Source organism: Falco punctatus, assembly GCF_963210335.1.
Source record: "Falco punctatus genome assembly, chromosome: 4".
Taxonomy (NCBI): domain Eukaryota; kingdom Metazoa; phylum Chordata; class Aves; order Falconiformes; family Falconidae; genus Falco; species Falco punctatus.
Genome location: NC_137583.1, coordinates 7751776 through 7778551, shown reverse-complemented (window position 1 = coordinate 7778551; position 26776 = coordinate 7751776). Strand labels below are relative to the sequence as shown.

At 45.1% G+C, this 26776-nt stretch overlaps 1 protein-coding gene across 2 annotated transcripts in view; it reads right to left on the bottom strand.

The window, feature by feature from the left end:
* The window catches only part of DNAH1 (dynein axonemal heavy chain 1), a 72776-nt gene that overhangs the window by 21555 nt on the left and 24445 nt on the right, over window positions 1–26776 (bottom strand). For both annotated transcript variants that reach the window (XM_080384454.1, XM_080384453.1), the window contains 30 exons: window positions 26261–26459; window positions 24177–24430; window positions 23060–23272; window positions 21128–21292; window positions 20324–20445; window positions 19649–19754; window positions 18368–18547; window positions 17363–17503; window positions 16550–16713; window positions 16029–16142; window positions 15206–15394; window positions 14025–14130; window positions 12835–12948; window positions 12362–12511; window positions 11787–11873; window positions 11496–11682; window positions 11289–11380; window positions 10655–10809; window positions 8807–8984; window positions 8339–8533; window positions 7545–7664; window positions 6769–6927; window positions 6397–6498; window positions 5114–5254; window positions 4481–4641; window positions 3596–3753; window positions 3284–3457; window positions 2876–2914; window positions 1595–1773; window positions 540–770 (listed from right to left, as the gene is read on the bottom strand). In XM_080384454.1, the coding sequence (XP_080240580.1) occupies window positions 540–770; window positions 1595–1773; window positions 2876–2914; window positions 3284–3457; window positions 3596–3753; window positions 4481–4641; window positions 5114–5254; window positions 6397–6498; window positions 6769–6927; window positions 7545–7664; window positions 8339–8533; window positions 8807–8984; window positions 10655–10809; window positions 11289–11380; window positions 11496–11682; window positions 11787–11873; window positions 12362–12511; window positions 12835–12948; window positions 14025–14130; window positions 15206–15394; window positions 16029–16142; window positions 16550–16713; window positions 17363–17503; window positions 18368–18547; window positions 19649–19754; window positions 20324–20445; window positions 21128–21292; window positions 23060–23272; window positions 24177–24430; window positions 26261–26459 (4575 nt within the window). The remainder of the gene's footprint in view (window positions 1–539; window positions 771–1594; window positions 1774–2875; window positions 2915–3283; window positions 3458–3595; window positions 3754–4480; window positions 4642–5113; window positions 5255–6396; window positions 6499–6768; window positions 6928–7544; window positions 7665–8338; window positions 8534–8806; window positions 8985–10654; window positions 10810–11288; window positions 11381–11495; window positions 11683–11786; window positions 11874–12361; window positions 12512–12834; window positions 12949–14024; window positions 14131–15205; window positions 15395–16028; window positions 16143–16549; window positions 16714–17362; window positions 17504–18367; window positions 18548–19648; window positions 19755–20323; window positions 20446–21127; window positions 21293–23059; window positions 23273–24176; window positions 24431–26260; window positions 26460–26776) is intronic.

Here is a 26776-nt window from a genome sequence, read left to right as displayed (position 1 = left end):
TCAGTTAATTACCAGTCCTTGTCACACAGCTATCACAAGAGGAGAGACGACAGGATAATCATCTGTTTCTGATAATGACTGCAAAATGCACTGCTCATTGCCTTTGCTTAATTATCACTACCAAAGTACTCGCAGTATCTTTTTCAACAGGGAATCTGGCAGTAACATTAATTACTTGTAAAGGTCAATTGTGAAGTCTTTAATAGCAAAAGTAGTATTGTTTGGGAGTAATGTGCCATTTCTTTCCAGCCAATTTAACTTTTCAGTCCCAAGAGCAGCTCATCTGGGAGATCTGGCCTAGCAGGCTGCCCCCAGGATGGCAATGCAGAGACAGCTTGTTCCACCTCAACTTCTCATCACACCAAATGCAGCCAGTATCCATATCTGGGGTAGGATTTCACAGGAGAGCCCTGAGAGGGTTTGTGATTCCAGACACCTTCAACTCAAGCAGCCCCATGGTTACTGTTAACTGTTTTGTTTACAGAAGACTTGGAAGATGCGAACATAGTTCACTACATCACGATTCCCAGGGTCCTTACCTTTTCCTGGCTGTCAATGGCTTTGTACCGTTTGATATCGGCATCTGGCTCCATGAAGTCTCCAAACAGAACTGGCTGGGAGGGGACAACCTCATCAAAAGTGCTGCCTAGCTCCTCCATCATACTCTTCATCAGGTTGTCAAACCAAGCCCGGTCCTCCTTGCTGACCAGGCGATCACAGAAGACCCGGCAGCTCTCATGGTACCACAGTCTTAGCAGGTGCAGTTTGTTCTGTTAAGAGATCCCAGCAAAACAGCCCCCATGAGAGAAGCATAGAATTATTAAGAGCCTTGCTGTCAGGAAAGCTGGTTCCTGCACGGCGTGGGGCCAGCTCCACTCCTGCTACAAAGCTGTTGGAGTGGGGAAAGAACTGGGCGGAGGAAACTGCATTCCCTTCTCCTTCTCAAAATCAACTCTTGTCAAAACATCTGCTTTGCAGGGAGCTCATTACAGCTTTGGCTAATCCCCCTTCTATTTGTCCATATGTCAGGCTTTCTTTGAGAGATTTTAATTTCATGTTGTTTGTCCTTATCTTTCCCCCAGTTTGATTTAATTTTTACTGTTTTCAGAAGTTCTTGTCTCTTTTTGGAAAGATCCTTTTATTCCAGGGTAGCACAGAACCAGGGTCCCAAGTATTTCTTGTGATAAGACAATGTCTACCAGCTAGACCGGAGCCAGAGCAAGGTCCTCAGGAGAGCTGAAGGGGCAGAAGCCTCCATTGCTACAAGCTGGTAACAGGAAAACACTTCTGCTCCTGTGTGGCCTCCTGTCTGGTCCCCTATGGCTCCATCCAGCTCTGAATGGCCAGGCTGTGTATACTGGCTCCCTGTGCTTGCTTCCACGCCAAGGCAGGGCTGGGGTGGCGTGACAGGTCTGTTCACTACTGGTACTAGGCAATATAGCCAAAGGGAAGATCACCACATTCATTGAACAGTACCAAAACGCAGCTTCAACAAGAAATCGAGGCCTGTTTGCAGGCCTGTCAATGAGACCCTTAACTGGAACATTTCTGGTCTTTCCCCGAGTGGCATGGCTGTGTTGATGGAAGGACTCACCTCAATCTTGCTGGGCTCAGCCATGAGCATGCCCTGGAACACCTTGGAGAGGTCTCTCAGGTTGAAGGTGTAATGTGACTTCGCTGGTGTGGGCAGCAGCTGGGATGTGATAGTCAAATACAAGCGGATACTGGCATCAACCAAGGGCTCGTTTAAGTCTTTAACTGCAAATGCTCCTGCTGTAGAGACAGAGGAAGGTGGAGAGGATGTCAAGGTGGTGACTCTGGGTTGAGAAGGTCCTAGCAGTGCAGACAGGTGGCACTGAGTGGCAGAGGTGTTGCTAGGGCTTGGCCAGGAACACACTTTTCTTCTGCTTACTTATGCAGAGACTGTGGGGACCTGACCAAGCACCTGCTCACTGCAGTGGACAGTTTGCCAATGAGTTTCCCAACCCAAAGGAATCAACTTTGGGGAGAGAAGAATGTATCACAACAGTTCTGCAGTGTTAAGACTTCATGCACCCCAAGGAGAGAGGAAACACTGCCAGACAGGTAATTGGTGCCTACTTGAAATATTCCAGACAAGTTTTCCTGCTCCCTCCTTGTACTCCTACAGTAGAGTCTCAGATAGTTTTAAGCTAGAAGGTGTGAGTGCCCTCTTAGCTAAACCACCTCGCAATTCATTTTGCTTAGCATATGCAAAGTCACTGAGGAATAATTTCTTATGCAATAGTCTAGCAAGATTTAAACACAGCTGCCAGTTTTAGAGCATAAAATACTTCCCCCCCCCCCCCCCCCAAGTTACTTCCCAAGGAGTGTCTGTAACAAACTTGGAGCCCTGTGACACAGTATTTTGTATGTTTCTGCATTATTTCCAAAATTCTTTTAATTTCTTTTTAAATCACAGCTAGATGCCTCAGTGTGCCCCTAAGCTCATAGTCAGGTACTGATGCTTGTGAATATTGGAAGCACTCAGAAAGCTCTGCTTTGCTTCTCTCATAGCTCACTATTCTCATTCCTTCCTACTGGCAGTTTGCAGATGAGGGCACATTTGCAAAGATGATCCTAAATTCCCACCTTGTCAATTATGAGAGGACTCATTTCACTCCAAATGAACCCTTTTTTCTGGGTGGCTCTAGCACCATGCTTAGATCCACCCTGCTCAGCTGTCCACAGGCAGCAGCAGATGGAGAGTAACAGAAGGCTCTGCTTCCACAGAAGGCTGTTGTCTGGGCAAGTGCCTGTCTGCTGAAAGCACAGGTAAGCTATGCCATGCTGTGCCCATCAGCACGTTCCATTCACAGTCTCTCCCTCTCTCTCTTATCTTTCTGTTCTTACTTACGCACTGGATCTCTGTAACTTCTTTCTCCTAGGAGTCCAGCTAGAAAAAGGCAAAAAACCTGGAGTTACAGATTTACATACTGAGATGAAAGATATCTGTGTCATTCATCACAAACAAAATCCTCTTTGAAAGGCTGAGGCTATAGGATACCTTATGGAACTGTGAGAGCCAGAGTTGAAGTCTGCTGATTTGCACCAGCAGTTTGGCCCCGAGTCTAAACAGTGCATGAATTCTCTGTTTGTCAAGATTCAAACAAAACTTTCCCAAAAGCATCTTCAAGCAACTACTGCAAGTTCCAGCTTCCAACACTCTGATCAGATCATCGCTATTAATTGCTCCCCTTCCAATCTCCATTATCATCAGGTTGACTCGCAGCATGAGGAGGAGGTGGCTGTCTGCAGAACCTACCCATCCAGCTGCCGAGGATGCTGGAGAAGATAATCTTCTTGCTGCTCTCTTCCATCTCAGTGAAGGAGAGGTAGTTGAAATGGCGAGTGAAGCGTGGAGTGACAGCATTCCTTCCCCCTCCAGGAGGTCCCATGGCACAGACAAAATTAATATCTACCAGCTTCTTAAAAGTACCTTGAAGAGTCAAAATATCACGAATGAATGTGAAGTTGTAGCTAAAAACCCTCGCCACAAATCTCCGCAGCAGGTATGCACATCTACCTAACAGGGCCAATTCTGCCAAGAGTACTAGGCAAAGGATCTGCGTCCTACCTATTTGTTTCCTGTCGTACCAGCCTTGGTGGTCCATCCACTGCCGAAGCAGCTCAATAGGTGGCTGAGCACCATATTTCTCCAGCACGGGCATGTTCAAGTCATCAATAAAAAATATGAAATACCGCCCAACTGGAGGCCCGAACACACCCTTCCGCCTGTAAAGACAGAAGCCGTGTAAGGATGCAGGACAACTCCTATTGCAAAGATACTCTTAACTTGATCCCAAAGCAGTTTTTTCTCCAGAGGCTTCCTGGGACAGCAGCTTCACCTATCCTTCCGCTTGACACTCCGTATACCCCTTTATTTGGGCCTTTGCACAGAAAAGATTCAGAGAAACGTTTGAGGCACTGGCTTCTTTCCAAACACAAGTGAAATTTTGCCTACTTATGCACAATGTCAATGAATAAATGCATACGAATAAAAGCAAAGCTTGAGCCCATGAATCTGTTGGAAACTTCAAACCACAGTGGCTGACCAGGGAGGCAAGAGGGAAACTGTTAACCATGGGGAGTAGGATTGGGAGTCAGCAGCCACATTTTCTCCCCTCATCAGTTTCTATAAAAATCCCACACCAGAGTTTGCAAACACCTGTGCTGTGAAATGTAGTATTTCTGGAATAACTAGAATTGGAGCAACTTTTACAGACCCTCACTAATCATCCTCACTTTCTTGCCATTCTATGAAGTCATTACTGGCTCTCACAACCCCAGCTCAGATGTGCTGTGTGTCCTATTTGCTATCCACAGCTGTGTGTCCTATTTGCTATCCACGGCTGTGTGTCTTTGGGGCCTCTTCAGGTCTTGGGATGAAACTAGATGGCCAAGTTGATAGACACACTAAGCGTAGGGATACTGCCTTCTCAAACATAGAAAAGAAACTTGCCTCTTTTCCAGTTTGCTGTCGATGAGATCCTGGGTTTGGTTAGCAGAGGTGCGTGCTGAAAATGTCAGGAAGTGGGTGATGTATCTGAGAGGCAAGTTCTTCAAAAGCTTGTCTGTAATTGTGAGAGTCTTCCCTGTGCCAGTGGGACCAATGCAGAGAACCTAGAAGCATAATCAGCAATGCAGCATAACCATAGGCATACAGTCTGTTTCCCAGCTCCCTGACATTTGCTGGAAGAAATGCAGGTTACTGCTCACTTAGGCATTCAAAGGCCGGGAAAGGACAGGACAGCTGTTCAACAGATCTCTTGGTGTGGAAGGAATCAGACCAGAGAAGTATGAAATGGAACCGTAAGAAATGGGTAAAGAGGGATGGTAATGGGCTATCTAGCAACTGCTGCATTTTGATTGAACAATGGAACGTTGATATTCCTTTGGGGCACTGGCATGGTGTCTGAGGACTGAATGTAGAACTCCTGTCACTTAGGCACAGCTTTTGAGCAGAGAAATACCAATCCATGGGAATGGGAAATAATCTCAAACTAGGTTCTGACTGCAGTGTGAGAGGAAAAGGTGCTCCTGTTGATGAGACCAAGGCTGAAGTGACGCATCAAAGACAAAGCTGGGCACGTACTGGCTTATGGTTGGTGAGCAACAGCTCCAGCAGATAGGCCATTCGGACTGTGTTCATCGTGGGCACAATAATGTCACAGAAGTTGGTGTCAGGAACCATGGTGAACTTTGCGGTAGAGTCCAGCCACTTCTCCCAGCACACCTGAAAGGTATGGGTGTGTTTAGAGGGAGCAGTTGTAGCTATCCCCTAAGGGAAAAGGAAAACTATTTCTGCTGTGTCTTCCCTCAGATTCTGATGAAGAATTCAGGTTTCCAGCCCCTCTGCCTAGTCTTGCCAGCCTTACCTTTCTATATGGCAATGCTGTGAGTGTCTGATTCATTTTTAGAGATTATTGCCCCAGCAGCAACACACTTGCACTCCCTTCTGAAAATTGGGATCAAAGGGGGATGGAATACTCGTGATATTTGGAAGAACTGGAATTCTGTCCTAAGCTGACCCACCCTGTAGGTGCCCCCATGGCAGAGGGCTTAGCTGCGATCCTATCTTCACATTTGGTGCTATTACCCGTGTTGCACTCAGAGGCACATGGAGGTTTTTGTACTTGTATAAGACATGGACGACTTGTGCTAGAATTAAGTCACAAACTAAACTCCCAGGGGCCACCATACAAGTGAGATGGAGGTTTTTGTCAGGGATGTGCTGGAGAACACTGAGAAAATGTGCATTCCTGACCACCCCATGTGGCCTTCCCACAGAGACAACTCTAGCAGCTTCTGCTAAGCCTCATGTAGGGCTCTTTGTTCTGCTCTGATTTCAGGAAGGGGAAGCATTTTCCTCCTTTTTTTTTCCTTTTTTTCAGCCCAGGGGCTGGTGACTGTCAACCAGATGGGCCTTCCATACCCTACTGCTCTGCTGTCTCCTGTGAAAAGATGGCATATTTGTCTGCTTTGCTCCTCCTCCAGCCTCTACTGCACGGAGCTCTTCTGCTGTTGTGCACTGCTTTCTAACACAGACCTTTCCATCTGAGCTTCTCTCTGTCCTCCTCCAGCTGCCACACTTGTAGAGCCCTCCCACTTTCCTGAGCACTGGCACAGGCACTTGGGTCTGAACTGACCAGCCCTTGGCTCAGACATGAATAATCTACTTTACAAACCCGAGGGCAAGAAACAGCCTTCTTCCTTTAATGAAAAGCTTGATTTCACTTTAAACATTCTCACTTGGTTCCTGTAGGCCTTTCTTATTTGCCCTTGATGAGGAAATCTTACAAATCCTGCAGGACTGTATTGCTTCCTGGTCCCTCCCCCTAAATTTCCCAGCTTGGAGTTGAAAGTGAAATATTTTACCTCCCTAACGACCTCATCCAGATCATCCTCAGCACTGCTAAGTCCAGCATCGTACAGTTTATAATCATAAACCAGTCCTTCTTCTGGGAAAAGTAGCTGGATCTGTGAGAATAAAGCTGTGGTGAATGTGGCTGCCACTCAGCTGAATTCACAGGAGGATCTGCACTACTGCAAGGAAAATTTTACTAATGGGATGTTGCCCAGGCCAGAGGGCTCAGGTCTCTCTCCCAGATCTTCCAGCTCCAGGGGTCCCTTAAAGTTTGAGATAGGTGTGGTACACCAGATCCCAAGCAGCAGCCCACCCATGGCATTCAAACAGCTCTGACCCCCATTCCTCCATAATGAGAGAGGATCTGCTTTTCCTTTACTCACCTTTTCCTTTGCCATCTTCTCCCTCAGCCACAAGCTGAAGGCCATGCAACCTTGGGAATCTCCAGTAGCACCCACACTCCAGACCAGGGCAAATATAAACCAGGGTTCAATCAGCTCTCCAATACGAGCTGCTTTCTCCTTGGGAATCATCCTAATTCCCTGAGAATCAGAGAAGGGCAGAAGTAAAATTCTCAGATACAGTTAAGATACACAAAATCCAGACTCTTCTTAATATGCTTGTTAATTCTATTCAGCTTCTATGTAGCTTTTTCCAGCCAGTTTTTCACAGGCCTTGTTAATGTATTCTGTGGATTAAAACTTGCTATTTCATTGGCGTACTTGAGAGACTCCCCTTGCTGAACTAATATCACTCAACAGGAGCTGGGAGAAGAATTTAGTCTTTGGTTTTAATTTGAAACTTGTCCAGCCTTCTTCAATACTAATTCTCAAAGGACCTGCAATCTGAAGTGCATCACTGCTTAGCTCTGATCTCTGCTTTCCACTCGTTCTCCAGTTCCCTCTGCTATAAATATAAGTGAACCTCTTCCCTCCAGCCTGGTAGGCATGGAGCTTATCTTTTGCTCTTTCAGTGGGCAAAGCATAATCCTTCCAGGTTTACCTGTGCTTTGCAGGATGTTGTATTACCTTCTGCCACACAGATGAGCTGTAGCACTACCTTTCTGTACCCACACCTTGTTCTCTGGTGACTAAGCCTCTGCATGACTTAGTGCCCTTAGAAGTTACAGGCACAAGTGATAGAGGTAGCAAAATCCTACCTCAATGGGAATGAAAGGCTGAAACAAACTTTCCAAGAGCGTAAGGAGGCTCCTTGTGAGGTTACTGTCCGTTGAGGCAACTATCTCCTTCACAAACCTCCGGACAAAGCCAATGGCCTCCTGTAAGGAAAGGCAGGAACAGCTCAGCGGCAGGAACAGCTCAGTGTCACCATCTAACACATGTGACCTTGCTTTTATCTTCTACGGTTCTGCTTTCTCCTTGCCTCCCTGCAGGGTATGTTTAGCAGGGACAGTGTGACTGAGAATGCATCCCAAGTACCACTGTTTTGACTGGAGAGAAGCAAGTCAAACCCCTTGGTTCAGTCTTAAACCAAAGAAACCTCTAGGCCCTGCCTTTTGGTTCTGTGCATCTTGTGCCATCACTGCTGTTAAACGGTTTGCTCCCTTCAGAGCCATCCTTTGCAGCTCCAGGTTATTCATTAAAATAGTGGCTTAGGAGCAGAGTAGAAATAACAAGACTTATTCTTACAACCTTCTCCCTGGAGTTACTCCACTGTAAGCGATGCAGCTGCATCAGGGATGATTTTGTCCAGAAGATAATTTTAAAATGAAACAAAACAAATTATAATGACCAATAAGACTAAGCCACATCTATAGGGATCAGTGAATAACCTCTATTCAACCCAGGAGATTCACAGAGCAGTTTGTATACTAGTAGTCTGAAGTATTCCCACAATGGCACTTAAATTCAGGCCTTGACAAGTTTGGGCTGGTTGATATCTGAGCTGACAAGCTCCAAGCCATGGAAAGGCTGGAACAGCATGGTAGCTCACCTTAAGAAATCTCCTGAAGAGAGATGCTAGCTGCTGTGAAAAGGGCTGCATGATGTCTGGGATTTTTTGCAGCCAGCACTCAATGAAGGGCTCTAGTCCCAGGATGCTGGGTTCCAGGTAAACCATGCCACAGCGGGAGACTGTGGCAGGGGAAGCAACAGCCAAATCCTGGACTTCAAACATCATGGTCATGCTCTGGAAATTGCAAAAGGAAAGAAAGGAGGATAAGGATTTGATCATTGCTGATATATCTTTCAGCATAATTTGGTGGAGCTGAAATCTTTTCCTTTGTTGCAGAAGCCCTCTTTTTGCTGTAGTGCAGCAGAGGTCTGGACAACACAGGGATGCTACTGAGACACAAATTTCCATACAAGGCCATCACTGACATCAAGTGGAAAATAAAGGCAAATCTGTTCCAAGAAAAGGGAAGGAAAACAACAGGTAGCAAAAGCAGGAGGGATGAGTTACCTCTGTCAGCTTGATTATTTCCCCTGAGCTGAGACACAACTTCTTATTGTCATCTAGCACCGTGTTCATGTTCTCAATCCACAAAGCATCAACTGGCCCATCAAACATGTACCACTTCTTGCTGGTGTCAGTGGCTGCAGCTCCCTGCCGGATGAGTGAGGAAAGGATCCCATCTGTCCTGAAAGGTAGGAGGAAGGCAGGGCTTGGCCCATTCTGGTTTTGCTGAAATCAATGGCAAAGCTTCCACCGTATAAGGCAACAGAACCAAAATCTTACTCTGGTTCATATGCCCAAGGATACCTATACCTCACTTGTTGATGAGCTACATAAAAGTCCATTTCATTCTTTTACTGAGATATATTTCAGCCTGAGTGACACCATGAAACAATTTCTTTGGGCATTAGGATCTGGGTTTCATGTCAACTAACTATAAAATGCCAAGCTTCCCTTTAACATCTCTGTCCTCAGTGAAAAGCAAAGAGACCTTGCTAGCATCCAGTTTGGGTCATAGGCAGGTTATCTGCTCTCTGGAGGTGCCTCTTTTTCTCTGCCAAGCGTAAAGGGAGACAAGAACAGCTACTCTGCTAATTCAGTTGGGTAACTATAGGTTACAAGGATGAATCCAGGCTAAAGAGCATGACTCTACCCTCTTTATAACTGAAGCTCCCCATCCCCAGATGCCTGTGAACCCAGGTGGTGCTGGCACTGGTGAGCAGGAGTGCAGACACGTAAGGAATACTGGCTGTTGACAGCACGAACTTAATCTGTACATGGAAACCTGGAGTGCAATTTCCATTCAGGCTCTGGATTCTACTCCTATTATTAAATAATTGTCCGTTGTTTTTACAGAGCTAGTGAATTCCAGGGTATTGTTACTGAGATCAAGGGAAAACAGTCTGTTCTAAAGCTCAGCTGATTAAAACAGATGGATTTGTCTGTAAATACATTTTACATGGCTGCTGTATTTTTCTTTTTGTCATGTTGATGTGCTTGTGTGCTGCCCCTGGATAGAGTCACACCATAAATAAACTGTCAGAGCTTAGCTGAAATATCCTATAAAATGTCCTTCAGTAAATATGCACTAGAGCCCAGGTTGGGAAGCTCTGGGTCTCAGCATCAGTAATGCTTACTTGGTTGCACTTTTCCTAGAGGCAGTTAGTTTCATATTCATTTAGTTTCCCTTGTTTTATACAACACAGTCTTTAGCTTTGCCCCTGAGCAAATGGTGGGTGACAGGGCCAAAGGGAGATTCACACTGCTTCTCGCACCTTAGCTTCTGCATAAAGTGAGCTGCCAAGTCAACCTTAGGTCACATATGGAAACATAAGCAGTAGGACCTGGCTGTCAAGAGGGCAAATGGGCTATTGGTTCTCGCTTCCAAACCATGTAAGCAAGCAGGAGCCCTGGTAACAGGAATGAAATGCCTCTTTATGCCTGAAAGTCACTCCTCATCAGTCAAGGCCACCAGTGTATTTATACAGAACAATTCAAGTGCGCAGTACAGAGGTCACTTTTCTTTAGAAGCAAAGCAAGTGTTTTTAAGCTGCTGTATCTTAAAGCAGGGGCATGGGCTCCAAAGCAATTGAATTATTGTTACACAGTTAATGCTGCAAGCTGAGCTGCAGTAACTGTCTGGGCATGTGCTGGCAGCCGGGCCGAGCACACAATAAAAGATGTCAGCTTAAATCGCTGTGACTGGCTATTGTAGCTTGGTGAGGATAAGGACTTGATCGCTTCTGGTTTTATGCCACTATCCTAAACAGTTCTCAGCCTTGAAGAGAAGACACTCAAGACCAGAAGAAAAGTGTTTCCCATCTGGGAGGAGGGAAAGTAGGTTTTGTACTTTACCACTCATGCGTTAGCAAGTTGAACTCTCCATATAGCTGGCCCATTGTGATGGATTTGGGATTCAGTACAAAGTAGCTGACTGCTTCATAATTCCCACCACTGGCTGCAGGCTGACCTTTCAATGATGTCATTGCAGCTGCCAGGACTTCATAACTCTGCAAAAGCAGGAAAGCAAGAGAGTTAACTGGCATGGCTCCGTAACAACAAAGCCACTTGCTCTCACAGCAACTGCACTCAAAAGGCAGTAAGAAAGGAAACAGTGAAGGATAATGTCATAGTAAGGAGATACCTGGCTGTATTCACAGAAATGAAGCATTCTAGATGCAGGGGGGGAAGAGGTTAGATCTCCCATGCAAGAGGCCTGAAGCATCTCAAGATGTCTAAGTATGCTTCAGCCTTAGAAATCTGCAGCAGAGTTAATAAGCCTCAGTCTAATCTTCCAACTCAAAAGAGTGAGCTGGTAATATACTTCCCCGTGGCTATAAATCAATACTAAAAGGCAGCATCTTGGTGCCCTGACTTCTATCTGAGAAAAGCTGGAAATGCTGGAGCATGAGTCTTCTGTGAAGCTCAGTGCTCTGCATCACTAGGTAGGTAATGGTTTTCTGGGGCCAGCACAGGGTCTCAACCATACCTTTGTCTTCCCAGAACCTGTTGGCCCCACCAGCATAAGGCCATGACGAACCACAGTGGTTTCGTAGAGCTGGATGCACTTAGTCACAAAACCTGTAGAGGAAGATGATACAGAGTGGGTCAGGGACCAGCTGTCTTTTTCCTAGGGCAGGGCACTGGACTAAAAGCCCAGGCCCAGAAGGAGCTGGCAGAGAGCCTTTCCTCTCACCATCAACATCCTTCAGATTCTCTCTGATGCAGGATTTGCGAATGGCTTCTTCCAGGATACCATAATCAACAGGCTTTTCTCTGATCTTGGGAAACAAATCTGAGACAATACCATTGAAGAGCTTGAGGTCATCCTGCAGGAATTTGGGTACATTGGCATCCCTGATAGCCCGCAAGCAGATCAGCTCCTGCAAAGATTTAAGAACTCAGACTTCAAAGATCCTGCCTCTCTAATAAGGCTGCAGAAAAGGCCACAGAAGTCTATGACAGTGTGAAGTATAAGCACATTTACCTCATTCATAGTAGGATTCTCTCTTTTGAGATTGCCGGCTGTTGAGATAACAGTCTTCACAGCTCTCATCCCAAAGTCATAGTGGTCCTGGGGAAGGCACAGGGGAAACAATGTCATCAGATACAGGAGCATCACCTAAAAAAGACTGAACCTACACATGCACTCAGCAGAGAAGAAAAATGAGGGAATTATGCCTTCAGAACAACTGTCCTTTCCATCCAAGTCTGCTGTCTGGATCCTTCAAACAGCTAACTAGTCCTCAGCTGTACAGACTATGGGTGAGGAAGATGAGAATAACTGTATGACAAAAAATCCTAGATGGAGAGAGAAGTAGGCAGGGCTGCTTGGCTCAACTGTTTTGCCATTGTAATCCTAACTAGGACTGCAAGTGAATGAAATTCTGGCCACAGGAGGAGAAATGAGAATTAGAAAGGAGGGAGGCAGATGAAGAATGGGTACTGTGACCTTTCTGTGATACGCTGTCATGAGGCACCAAGAGAATCATCCAGGTACTTTGTGCCTGTGTTGAGAAAGCCTCACATTCAAAAAACAATCATGGACATTAAGGCATCTACCTGGGTGCTGAGCTGCTCTGACAATAGTTTGAATGTTGTGGTGATCTTCTTTGCAAGGGCTTTGGCTTCATTAAACCCAAAGGAGTACAGTGAGATCTCGGCAATCATGGAGTAATCTGGGACCATCATAGCCACGGGACGAAAAAGAGCCTGAAACATGCAGTTCCAACATGAGATCAAAACACTGTTGTTTCTTGCTTTTCCCAGCAAACTGAAAACACTAAGTATCAATCCTAGACTGTTCAGAGATACCAGCATGAGTGTGCCTGGCACCTCCCAGGGTAGCATCCCTGCAGACTGCAACCTGAAGAGCGCTGGTTGCTTACAGATGTGATTCAAATCTCAAAACTATTCTAGAAACTTTCCAAAAGCATCACAACCCAACCCTTGTCATGGACACACTGCTGGTCTGAGCAGCATCCAGCACCTGTATTGCCCTTCTTCTTTTTGTCTAGGCAGTCTGCGCTCCTTACCTTCAGGTTATCAGGCAGTTCAGTACGCCCAGCATACCCTGGGTTCATTGTGATGAAGACTGCACAGGATGGGACCAGTGGGATCTCTGTGCCTTCAAACATGAAGTGATCCACCTAGAAAATAAAAAAACCATGATCATCCTCAAAGAACAGAGTCTGACCTGCAAATTAAATAACGTAGCAGAATCTTCCAAGAGGAAAACAATGGCTTTCAGTAGTTAAATTATAAAGCATGGACACACAGAGCTGCCCACAACTGCAGTGACTCAATCTGGTCCGGGATTATACAGGAATCCAGTATTACCAGCAATATTTTTCCCTGTTTAAGAAACTGGGCTCAGGGGAGATTTACTGATAATTTTTTTTTTTTTTTGGCTCTTGGACAGACTTCTATCCCTCCAGCTGTAAACAACATCTTTCCATTTATTCTGCAGTAGAGTTTGGACCTGAATTAATTCATGGCAGAGAGGGCAAAGAGAAACCTAAATCCTTTTTAAAGCTGTGTAGGTAGTGATTTCAGATGGGGGATAAAGTAATGCAGAAGAATTCACAGAGAGCAAGTTTCTAATTCCAAGCCAAAGTCAAGGAGATTCAGGTCTTAACCCCTCTGAGTCTCCAGAGAACAAAGCAGAGGCTGGCTGCTAGACTGGCTGCTAGCTAAGTCTCTGTGTAAAACCAACAATTCACTTTACGTTGCAACCCTGTGTGTGCATGAGTATGCATTTTTTTGCACATATTGGGTTTTGTGAATCCACTAAAGCTTGGATAACACATTTAGACAAATGTGGTGCTGAGCAGCTCGTGGCAGAATGCTGGCTGCCTTATCACAGCTCCAATTTGCATCAGCTCAGTGGATCTGTATCAGAGCGTCTCCCACACCAAAGTCTGCTGGCACTGCAGCTCAAGCTGAGATGTACTTCAGCCTGCAAGAGTGTGGGCAACTGTGGCAGCACAGACTAGGGTAAAATTACAAAACCCTCTCAGGATGTCGACTATGTAATGGCCTGATATGATGCACCACAGCTAGGGCATTACTCATGGCCCTGCAGCTCAAGTATGTCTGTCTGAGCTGCCCCTGAGCAGTGAAGCTAGTCCTCCATGAAGATGCCCACAAAGACGAGGACTTGCCTTGACTAGCTCAAGTGGAGGATTTGTTTGTCTGTCCTTGCATTCACATGTTCATTACATACCCTCTGCTGCTGTGCTTTCTGAATGGTTGTGATCTGCTGGGCCACCACAGACAGCACCTCGATATCAATGCGGTTGAACTCATCAAAGCAAGCCCATGCACCACAGCTGAGCGAGGAGGGAAAAATGAGGTGAGTCAGGAACATCACACAGGAGAACACTTATATATATATATATATATAAACTTAAATATATATACACTGGGGAGGCAGCACAGAGACAAGAAGTGAACCTAAAAGGCCCCTAATGCCCCACAGCAGGTAGACACAGTTACAGTGTACTGGTAGAGCGGAAAAGGCTGCAGCCCCTCGCCCTGACTATGCACGACAAGCCATGTGATGAGTAAAAAGGTGCATGGTCCCTGCAAGATGATGGCAATGTCTGATCCTACAGTATGGGACAAATTCCGCACGTTACAGATTCGGGCTTGAAAGAGTTGTCATGTTGAATTCCTGTTTTGTACCTGAGCTGCAAGTGTAGCAGATACAACTTAGACATCTCAAGTCCATTTTTTGGAGCTTGGAAGACTATGTATAAAGCTGGAAGCATGTATATGAGGAAGGTGATCTTCCCACAAGGCACAGTTTAAGAAAGAAGTTAAATTACTTACAAAGAAAACATCTGAGAAAAGAGTAACAGCTTTTGTTGGAGTAACTAATTCAGATTCACCAGTGTGCAACAGACTAATTGGACCAGCTCTGTTTGAAATGTAGAGAAGAGAGAAGCTTCTCTGAGAGGATCCCTCAGGGCTTAGAGCAGTCTCTCTTGGCTGCTCAATTTTGGATACACTCAGCAGATTCTCTCCTTCTTAAGATTAAGCAGCTTGTGGGCTGAATCTCAGTCCAATGTGTATGATATTAAAACAAAGGCCAGAGCTGCAAACATTTGCACAGGTGGATTACTGCATAGTGGATTGGTGCAAAGCATTTTAATTTTGCCTTAAATGAACAGAATCCATTTTTATCTTTTTTTTTTTTTTTTTTTTTTTTTTTTAATTGGCTCAATTGTTCCTCCCTTCTGGCAGGAATTTTGTAACTTTGCTCATTCTGGAACACAGTAACCCCCTTACTAGGGCTTTGCTTGTTCTTCTGGGCTGCTACAAAAAATATCCACCAATTCCCAGTGGCCAGCATCCCTGTATCCTACCCACTCCTTGATAACGATACACAGCGTTTCCTTATACCTGGCTAATCCCTTGAAAAACTTTCCCATTGCCATGAAGTCAAGCTGGTCAGAGCAGTTGAACACTACAGTTTGGATTGCTAGTGCTTTGCCCAGGTCTTTTGTTGTTTCTGTTTTGCCTGTTCCTGCTGGTCCTGCAGGTGCTCCTCCAAATTTCAGGTGCAGAGCTCCTGTAAGCGTCAGATAACACCTACAACAAAGAAGAGACCAGATGATGAAAAGCCTTTCTGCTACTGATTTCAGTAAGGGAGACATATGATCTACCCAGCTGGAGACAAGCAGGAATCCATCCTTTATTATTCTTCAGAAGCACTTAGATATGCAGCATTCTGCAAAGGAGTTAGCTAAGTGGCCTTGATTAGTATTCATGGGGGCCTGCATGGATAAATCCTTCTGCCACTGGCTACAAATTCACTCTCCAGAAAAAGGACAGTTGCAAAAGGTAAAACTGTTATTACTGCTGCATATTCTAGAGTATTAGATGCCCCTGTCTACTGGTTTGTGGAACAGCTCCTTAGGTATCAGGTGGGCATTTTATAAGAGTCAGAGCACTACATTAAGAATTAGGAGAGTGAAAGCAGTCAGTCCGAGCACTGATCACTAGGAATACAGCAGAACCAATGCCAAGGTGTTTCTATGCCCTCATCTCAGGTAGTCCTTCACTGTACAAATGGTTTCTATTTACATACATTAAGCAGTAAGACCGGCATGGTCAGATCCTTGGTTTAATCCTCAGTGAGGTTTGTTCATCCAGAAGAAAAAAGAAAAAAAAAAAAAGAAAAAGAAAAAAGATACACTTCTTACCCAGAAAACAATCCCCTTACCTGTCAGTGAGGGGTGTGATAACCAGACGGCCACTGTTCCCCAGATACTCATAGCCGTAGATAAATTCAGCATTGACCGCTCTGATGTACAGATCCTCCCTCTCCCAGTAGTATCTAATGATGAGTGAACACGACATCAGAAAGATAAACCCTGGCTGGCGACAATACAGCAGCTCATAAGACTACAGCCAGGTTTGGAGACCTGCATGCCAAGAGATTTCCCTCTTGAGAGAAGAAAGGGTAAGGTAACACAACAGGGTGGACGAGATCTCACAGAACCTGAAATTAGGTGTTGTATCAAACATCACGCTCCTTGGGCAGGAGCATGGTCTGTCTCGGATGTATCCTGGCATCCTTAGCAGACTTCAATCCCACTCCTCATAGGGATGTTAGAGGCAACTCAGGAATACTGTTTACAGACTATGAAACTCTTGTTTCCATGTCTTGGACACAGCTGATGGGTAAGGAGAATGAAGACTGGCCAGGGTAGCTACATGAGATTCAACAGTTATGCTCTCTACCTGAGCTGGGAGATCCACTCGAAATCATTCACGCTTGTCACATTCTCCTCAATGAGCTTTGCTGCAACATCCTTGGCGTGGACCTCAATCACAATAAGAGCTGACAATACTGCTCGCTGCATCTTGGACAATTCTCCACGGACAAGGGCAACCAAATCGCCCAGCTGGGAAAGGAAAAGAAAGTGCTCTGAAGCAATCCATATCCCAAAGGCCCAGGCTGTACAAACACAATGCAATCAAACTTATGGCATGCTAAGTCCAGATCATAGGCTATGTCCAGGCAACTTCTGCCTCTTCTCTTGTCAGAGATACAAATGACTGCTCAGAAAGCAAACACTGCTCAGGGCTGGCTCAGAGCTGACTTTTACCTACACTGTTACTGTGATCTGGTGAAAAGAAAGAGTTAGAGCCACCATGAAGCCCAGAGCTAATACCTCCCAGGTATTAGATGTGATTAGATGTACAGAACAGATATGAAGGATGCAGTTTTGATTTGATGTCTACTGTCCAACACTTCAGTTCTACCTTTGACTTCTTTGGTGACCCTGGAGAAGTTACCTTTCACCTTGTTTCTGTCTTCAGGTAATGATCATATTAGGAGTCCTGTGGTTTATTGGAGGTTTATGACGACAAATATGCTAATGATTAAGATGATAAATAACCTGTTTTTTCGGCTGGTTTTGAGCTGCACTATGCAGAACTGTGTGTCTTTCTCCCACAGTACTGTCCTGGCTATATTTATAAGTTATCTGAGGTCTGATGATTGAAAAATCTCCATCTGGCAAAATCTCACCCTTATATTCATTTTCATACCTGAGTACTCAGCTGTGGGAAAAGCCTGTTGGACAAATCTCCAGCTTCCAGAGCTTCAGACACTTCCTTTGTCCAGAAAATCTGGCAGCCAGCAATGACCACTTGGCCAGGCCATTGCAAGACCCATGTAGTACGTGGAGCCTTAAAAAAGAAAAAAACACCAACCCCCCCCCACCAAGGTGGTAAGACAATGATTTTTGGTTTTATATCTACATCTCCCTGCTCTGAGATGCGTGATTCACAAATAAGAACTGAGTTCTTGTCTGAGACGCTTTCCTTTGTTTTTCCTCCAGTTGCTGTGAAGAAATCTTCAGGCAGAGGCTTTCTGGACACTGGGTACAGCAGGTACCTTCTCTCCACTGTGCCATCTGCAGGTTAGTAACCAGTAACAAGTGGCCAGCAGCAGGTGAAGAACAGGAATCTGTGAGACCCAAAAGAATGTTTCCCCGCCTCTGACCTGTTCTGACTTTCCTAGTTTCAAATTTTCAGACCGAGTAGAAAACAGTAACAGAAATATTTGAGGCCTTTTCATTTCTTAGCCTTTCTGCCTCCTAGACCCAAAGAAAAATTTACATTTTCTAGCAGCATAGCTTTTACACAGAAACCAGAGCCAAGATGCAACCTCTATGCATTGATTGAAACCAATAGTTCATGTGCCTTGGTTACTTTTAGAAGCCCCTAGCACACTGTGTGAGACATGAGAGAAGAAGAAGATCCTTATAACGAGGAAATTGCCTGGAGAGAGAAATAGATGTGGATTTGTACAGGGTTGTTCTATGATATTAGGCAGTGCTCTGTGGCCACTGAGTGAGTGTGCATTCTTCTGGACAGTTAGGTGCTTGCTCAGCTGCGCATTCTGCACTTGACCCACACACAACTGGATTGAAGATTGTATTTTAAAACTAATAGACTATCACAAATTCACCAGCCCCATCATCACTGGTGACCTCTACGGCAAGCCTGGAACCATCAGAGACCTATCAGTCTGTGATAAAAAACTCTTACCTCTGGATAAACACCAATTGATCTTTCTATGTTGTCCCGTACACTGGCCTTCATGGATTTCTCCACTTCCAGCAGCCAGTCCTCCACATTGTCAGTGGGATAGATGGGAACAAAGAGCTTCACCTCTTCTCCTTCAGCAGAGTACATGTGTGTGATCTGTAGGTCCTCCTGGAACAGTAGCTAATGGAAGAAGCACAACAGGAGATGTGAATGGAGGATTTCCTTTCTATCCTTGCCTCCCTGCCACTGGAGGACAGCGAGGCTATAGCGGTGTACGCACGTTATAAATCCACTGCTAAACTTGGCTGTCAGTAGTGATAATAAAGTGTGCGACAGATGTGCAAAATGACCTCTCCAAAAAATGGAGGATGATTGTATGAAAACAGAAATTCACACCACTGGTTTAACTTGAGTGAAGCAAATCAAATTATAGGTAGGATGAGCATTTCTCATTGCCTGTCTAGCATTCAAACCCTTGATTCCTGTTCAATTCTGTAGATTCAAATCATTTCCCTTGAGGTCACAGTGCCTGGTTTTAAGAGTAAAATTTTAACAGCTTCTTCAGTGCCCCAGCATATCACTGAAAGTCTCCTTATTTATTCCAATGGCTTTGCACCAGGTTTCTAGCTCAATTTCCTTTCTATTTTCCCAGCTAATGACTAGGAGATTGGTTTTAGTGTCTGAGTATTGTGGTGGTGTGATCTGTGACTAGCCATGGAGTCTGAAGTCTATTAGGAATAATAAAGAGGAAAGATAGCCGGGTTAAGCCCAGCTCCTAAGTAGGGATGAAGGCAGAAACTTAATTTAGTTCAGGCTTGCTCGCTCTCTCCCTCCTGAGGCTTTCAGCAAGAGTGGGATTCCATCCCAACCAGGTGCCTGTGAGTAGACAGCTAAGTCTGAGCTACTTCTCTTGGCCTCCATGGTGAGATGGACAGACACGTCCAGAGGGAGTGTCCTCTCTTCCTAAGATAGGTACCTCAGGGAATTTCTCCAAGTTTCCCTTTGCAGATGCCTATTTCCTCCACGTTGTCTTAAGGGCAATTGAGGGTTCTCAGTTCATGGGCAGACATCTGGGTTTGAAATGTCTAAAGTAAGGTTGCTTGAATCTCACTTTAGGGCAGGGAGTACCTTTCAATGCCTACATACAGTTACAGGTTTCCAGGAAATACACATCCACACAGCAGAATGTGAACACTCCTCCAGACCTCAGAACACCTCCAAGTTCCCATGACACCAGCTTTCCAAAGATGGGCCAAGCCCTGGCATGCTTGCTTTGCCTACCTGTGCAATATTCTCAAAGCATTTGCGGAGGTGAGGTTGTACAGCAGTGGGGTCTTTCGTCTGAGACAGTATTTCTAGCAGCTCATCATCTGAAAGGAAGTAGAACCTAAAAACACAAGAGGGAACCATGAGGGGAGGCTCTCTTCACTGCAGCATCAGGGGCTACGTGCTGGCAAGCTGAGGAACAAGACTATGGCTAGAGACACTGTTTCTGACTGCCCACTGATCTCTTTGTATTTGTGTAGGAGATTAGCAGACACAGTCCAGCCATCTACCTTTCTGTAGAGACAGACTTCTCCATCTGCAGAAGTCAGTTATTCCCATGCAGGGTGGGTTTAAATGAGTATCAAACAACAGAAGCATTCCTTCAGGAACAAGGGACTGAGTTACATGGAGGATTTTATTGCACCCCATCCTTTCTAGACAAAAATGAGAGGCACAGATACACAACGATGCTACCAGGCTGCCCTTAACTCACATTTGTGTCTGCCTCGTTTTCTCCCCATCAGATGGCAGCATTGAAAGGCACAGCCTTACTTATATTTGCAGTCTCGTGACAATATCCTAAGCTTAGATTGTTTTCCTCTTTCTTGGCAGAGTTAACTGGAGTGAGCCTCTCATTTCATATTTTCTAAACCAGAGAATGTGGTCCCGCCCACTAAAATTTGGGATTACCTGGGAAAAGCACTTCTCTTAGTCTCCAGATATTCACTCAGCCCTTTCTGCACAAGTTCAAGTAGTTTGTTACATTTTTGCAGGTTCTCCAGTAGCACAGGATCAGGGCACAAAGAAATAACCTATAAACAGAATGGAGAAGAGAAGAGAATCACTATTCTGAGCATGTGGGAGATAGGGCAGTGGAGATAATTGGGCTGCCCAGTGATGTTGCTGATAAGATTTAAATGAGTCACTCACAGGAGTACTTTCACAGGGATTTGGAGAGGTGTGAGCTTTGTGGGCAAGGGGGGAAACAGTGTTTATGGATGTGACAAGCACATTTCTGGGTTCTCCTAAATACCAAAATGTGTAATATGGAATATAAGTGGTGATGGAGTCCTGGGAAGCAGAGACTGGAGAACAGAGGAAAGCAGAACATTGTGAAAACAATGGCTCTCAATTTAAAGAGTCAGTCTTGAGGAGGAATTGAAGGACTTACCTTATGGATTATGATTGTAACAGGGCTGGTTACAAGAGTCATAGGAGGCAGGGAGTCTGTGTGCTGAGGAGAAGGTATCTGGTGGGGTGGACAGCTTGGCGCAAGGCATCTCAGGGAATGACTCTGTCCATTTGGACACCAGAACGACAGGCCAAGTTCCAAGAGAAAAGACCTAGCACACTGCCCTGGGCAAGGATGCATGGTTTATACAGTGCTGCTCAGGCCCACACCACTACAAAAATGATGACTCAAAGGCAGTCCTTGTGTGAGCACAACTCCAAGGAGTTTGGGATACCTGCACTGGCTTTCATCAAAGCACATACCTCAGGGTTTTCGTTAGCATTCTTCATGATGTTCCTCCAGTCCCTTTCCATGGCCTGGTAGCGCTGGCTTTCCAATGGGAGCTGTCTTTTGATGTCCTCTGACCTAAAGATTGGCTCCAAGTAGAGCCAAGAACGCTGGCACTTCAGCCATTCCTCTAGGACATCCTAGTGGGAAGCAAGAAAAGCGTATCAGGACACCACGCTATGAAGAAGTTCAATAAAACCATTCAAACTGTGCACCAGAATGGATTTAAAATAAGGGGGTGGGGGGTGGGGGGGTGGGGAGGGGAGGGTGGGAAGAGGTGATGCTGCACTTAAGACCTTTCATAATTCTAAAATCTATCTGCAGCAACAGAGGCTGGAATTTCCTTCCCAAATAATTAACAATTTCCTAGCAATCTCCTAGTCTCCTTTGCTAACTGTTGCCAGCAGGCACCAAAATCAACACTCACTAGTTTAATGGGGGTAGTTTAGAAACATGTGCAAGCCAATACTAAACCTCAAAGGGTCTTTGTGGTGCTAGGTCAAATTGCTGTGGCTAGTGTTTCTGTATTTTACAAAAGATGGCACAACGTGAGCACACAGTTAAGATGGGGATTTTAAAAGAGCTTTTTGGGGGAAGAATAATGACAAATAAAATATGCCAGACTCTGCAGTTCTGTCATATCCTTTCTCCTGCCTGGTGTACCTCAGCCTCAGTCTTGACTATGAAATAACCCATGAAAAGATCTTTGAACAGCACTCTGAAATAAGAGCATGAATGAAAAGCTAAACATTTAATTTAGACATCAGACAGGAAATCCTGTTTGTCAGGCACTCCAAGGAGCAAGAGAATTAGGTTGGAAGAACATCTTCCTCCTCCATTTTCAGGCATGGGAGACTGGAAGGTATGGGGAACCTGCTCAGCATTGCAAAGCGGTGCAAGTGTTTGACTCCCTTTCAGACTGCCTTAGTCACACAGCACTACAGTTCCTTGAGCACAGGCAGCCACCTGACCTAGCAAAAGGTGGGGTTTTCCAGCAATACAGACAACAGTGTTTGCCATACTCCATCGGCTAACCTGATAAGCCACTTCTCAGAAGCTGATTCATGGGCCTTTAGTGACAGGAATGAATGCAATCAAAAGAATGGGCAGGAAAGGCAGGATGAAAACATGGACATCACCACAGCCAAACCCACAAAGTAAATAACTGGGTTTCCCCCATGTCACCTACCATCTTAGGGCTTAGAGTAGATTTTCTGTATCCTCACGAGGCAAGGCTAGCATCTGGTAGCCCAAGGCCCAAGCACACCCAGATGGTAAGCACCAATAAACAGAATAAGGTAGTTATGAATAACAGATAACAATGCTGCTGTGCAAACACCAGCATCTACACAGAGTTCTCCAGACAGATGCTTGTATTGGAATTCTCCTCCTGCAGCAAAATGCTATTTTGCTGGCTGAGTCCTGTTGGGTGCTGAGCACTAAGTCTCTGGTTTGCTGAAGTAGTGCTGGCACGGTCTGCCAGATCCTGCCCTAAACAGCAGTCTTCCACATGCGTTCCTACACTGAGATGTGAATGATTAGCACGGATTTTACTGGGCCTGTAACAATCTGTAAGGTCCACTTAGTTTAATATGATTACAGACGCCAGAACAGGACTATTCACAACAATGGGAGAGTCATGGCCCCACCAAAAAGTGTTGCAATAGGCAGCAAAAGAGCTGGAATTTCATCACTACTGTTTGCAGAATAAGGCTCTGAGTCTATCCCCTCTTCTACTAGAGTCAGAGGGCTTTTGACAGGCCCTTTTCCCCACTAAAGACTGATGTTTTCTTCATCGTTGTCCTCCCAGTTCCCTAGCAGCAACTACACAGTGCCCATGTTCAAGCATGGCCGCCCAGCACAGCCCAGCTGCCTGCCTTCACCATGTGCAGTTAAGAAACCGATACCTGTGTCATCTTCAGTTTATTTTCCCATGTGCTCATCCTTTCCTCGAAAGGTTTCTTGAATGGTGAGAAGGACATGCTCTGAATCATGACAATGTGATCATCTAGGAGCTGAGAAGCTTCATCAGTGTTTCTCAGAATAAAGGTATCTGTGTCTTTGTAAAGTACCACAGTAAATAAGAAAGAACTCCATTCACTCTCAATCTTGTCGAGTGCCTGAAACAGAGGGACAAACAATTTAATTTTCAGATACAACTGTACAATGGTTATCTCAGTTTCCACAACTTTCTTAATGCCCCTCTCTAGCAACTGACAGATTTTTGCTCTTGTATTCCACTGGAATCTGCAGCTGGGTATTTTATACATGACATACTCAGCAACAGCATGTTTCCTCCGCATTGCCCATGGACTCAACACCTCAACGCTGTCCTGAAAGGAACACCTGGAGGGAAAAAAGGGCAATTTCATCCCCAGGCCCATATATGCTCCTAGATGTACAGAGGCTGCCAGCAAAGTGCCTATTAATGACTATGGTTAATGATGGCTTTGTGAAAGGTGTAGCTGTCCATTAGGAACTCACCTAAGATTTCAGAGAACAAAAGCTGCCAGAAGGTAATGACTTTCAATCAGGACCATCTTAGGCCACATCTGAACTGGTGAGCTGAAGCTGAAAGACTATCTAACCTATGAACCTCCAGAGACAGCAAGTCTTCCCTGCACATTTACTGTGCTAAAGAATTTGCTACCTCTGTTTCCAGTCACAGCTCCTCTCCTTGACATAACAGAATGCAGACAATCAATTTATTTTAAATTAAACAGTCACTAATCCCACAGTGTGGTGTGAGAGCCAACCAGTGGATTAGCATAACTGTCAGGCAGCACAGTTATCAAATTCTGAATTTGAACACTGAAATTCCACACAAAGCAAAATGATTTCTTCTAGTGTTTGAACTCAGTTGCGTGGCCACTGCTCCCCCTCTCCAAGGGCAGCAGCCTTTTTACTTATGCTGCAGAATGTGTCTAATGCTCTGGAACAACAGGAACATTACCCAGGGCAATGACTGCCTGCTCAACGTATTTGAGAAGCAACCAAAGACACAGCAAGTCCCATTCCCCTCACCTTCTCAATAGCATATTCCTTGCCAGCTATCTCAGCTACTTTGGTAATGCTCTTGATATGGTCCAGCAGGTTCATGTCCAAGCAGTGGCCAACTGTCAGGCTGGGTTCTAGCTTGATATCGACGTTTGTGTCTTCCCACAGCATTTCCCAGTGCCGGTTTCTCATACCAGGATTGCACAGCCCTTGAATTAAGGGGATGTATGGTCTGAATTCTTCAATCTTGTCTCGGAAGTCCATTGCCACACCCTGGCAGGCTTTCAGGGAGAAAAACAGAACATCAGCAACGACAGTGCGTGAGGAAGTCACCTTAAGGAACTTACAAGAAGTTGTCTAAAGCCCGATTTGCTTGTAGACACATGGTATGGGGTAGGTAAGCAGCAGGAGAGAGCACTAGAGAATGCAGGTTGAAGTAATGAGGACACAAAGGCACTCTCTACGTGGCTACTAAGCAAGGATTCAAGCCCACTCTCAGAAGCAGACCCATTAGCCAAAAGTCTGTAAGAGGTAATTCCATGCTAAGATTAAGTGCTCCTTAGCCCAGAGCTCCCTGGAAGAGGAGAAGCATTAATTTAATTATTTGAAGCTCCATCTGCCAATAGATATTTTAGAAGCTCTGGTCATCATTACAAGATCTTCACACTTCCTTAACAAGACTGGGTCGTGAGTTATCTCACGCCCCAGCTCTGGCCATGTTAAACGGATGGACACTGTACAAAGGAGCTAGAAGCAGGCTAGGATCATAACCAGCTGTGGAAATGGAAAGTGCAGGAGAGACTCTGCCAGCCTGTGGCCGCATTAGAGCCAAAGGTACTTCTGCCTCATAGGAAGGACAAAGTCAAGGAAAGAGCTTTGCTCTCTGGGGGCGCCCTGGAAGCCCATGTCTCTGCACTGTTCACATCCTGCCCTTTTTCAGCTTGTGCTATTGTAAGCAAAGCAATGGACAGGCAAAAAGCATAGGACTTGCTTCCTTTCCAAAATCTAGCTACAGCATGTGCCTCCTTTTACTGCACCCTGCGTGGTCACACTGCACACTCACAGCAAGGATGTGACCATCTCACACTCCCTGCCGGGTGGTATGCAAAGACAAGGCAGACTCAAGGACAAAGCGTATATTTTACCAGGTGTCAGGGAATATTGCAATGAATATGAGCAGGTATTCTTAGTATTTCTGTTTACCATAATGATTCATAGTTACTCACGCATCCACTCATCACCTCCTCCATTGGGGCTGATTCATGGCATTGTTTAAGAGCAAGTTCAAGTTAAAAAGGATGAATCAAAAATCTCCCACTGCAAAATATATTTCAATCTAAGCCATCTGGCAGGAGATTTTAGAATTAGCTCTAAAGAATGACCAACACATCTCTGAGAATCGTGGAATGGGAGGTTAAGCTCCAAATGAAGTCTCAATTCCAGCTTTACTAGGAGGCATGATGAAAAGACCTTCACATGAATTGCAAGGGTGGATGTGATCATTTAAACTTCACACACATTCAGGCAGGAAGGAAAATTGTTGTTACATTCCACAGATCATTTCCAGATTTTGCAATTTCATTTTACTCATAACAGAATCAAGACCTCTTCTGGTTTTCCATTAAATTCATTGGCCAATAGAGAAAATAAGATTGGCCAAGAAAACAGCACCTGGAAGACGCAGATTCAAGTTCCTTTGCTGCCTGACTTGCACAAGGGCTTAAACCCACATGTCTAGCCACTGGGCTAGATAGTAATTCTCTATGACTAGTCTGGATCATTTTACTTTATATAAATGAGTAAATATTAACGGCAACATAAGAGGGTGGCTTTTATTTCAGTACTGTCTTGGGAATTAGGTATAAAAGGGATTTGCAGCCTGGTTGTTTCCATGCCAAACTGGTACTTCAAGCAGCAAACTAGCATCTAGATATGAATCATCATAGTTCCAGAAAAAAAGTGGAAAATAACTTTGCTAGCATTTTCTCAGCTGGCTCTAATATACACAACACATCCATGTGACAACCTAACAATCCCTGTTCAGAGCACTCTGTGACATGCCTCACATCAAAATGCTGATAGGCACCAACTTTCCCAGACTGTGTATCTACCTGGTGAATCCTTGAACTGCTTCACGCATCTCTGCATTGTCTTAAAAGAGTCACTGACATTCTTTTCTAGCTGCTCAGCCTCAATTTGCACGAGAGGATCATTCATCCAGTTCTTGTACCACTGCATCCAGTCTGACACTGTAGTCCAGAGGTCATAGTATGGCTGGAAGTCCTTAACCATCCTGGATAGTTTACTGTACTTTGGAAAAAGAGAAAAAGGAAGCATAAGCAGCAAGCGTATTCTTCTCTGGATGACAGCTTGCATGTCAAAAGGCCAAAAAAGGCACAAATCTTTTTTTGAATCTCAAGAGAGCAATGTGACGTGTACTTCAAGAAGGTGTGTCAGACTACCTTCTCTTGGGACCACAACACAGATTCCAAGGGAGAGCAACTAGCAGAGCTAAGCTTTACGCATTCAGGCCTGAAAGCATCCATTGGAGCTGTGCCTGCACCATGTCTGGCATGGAAAGCACTCTTCCCACTTGCCTCTACAAATGCTCTGCTGTAGAATGGGGA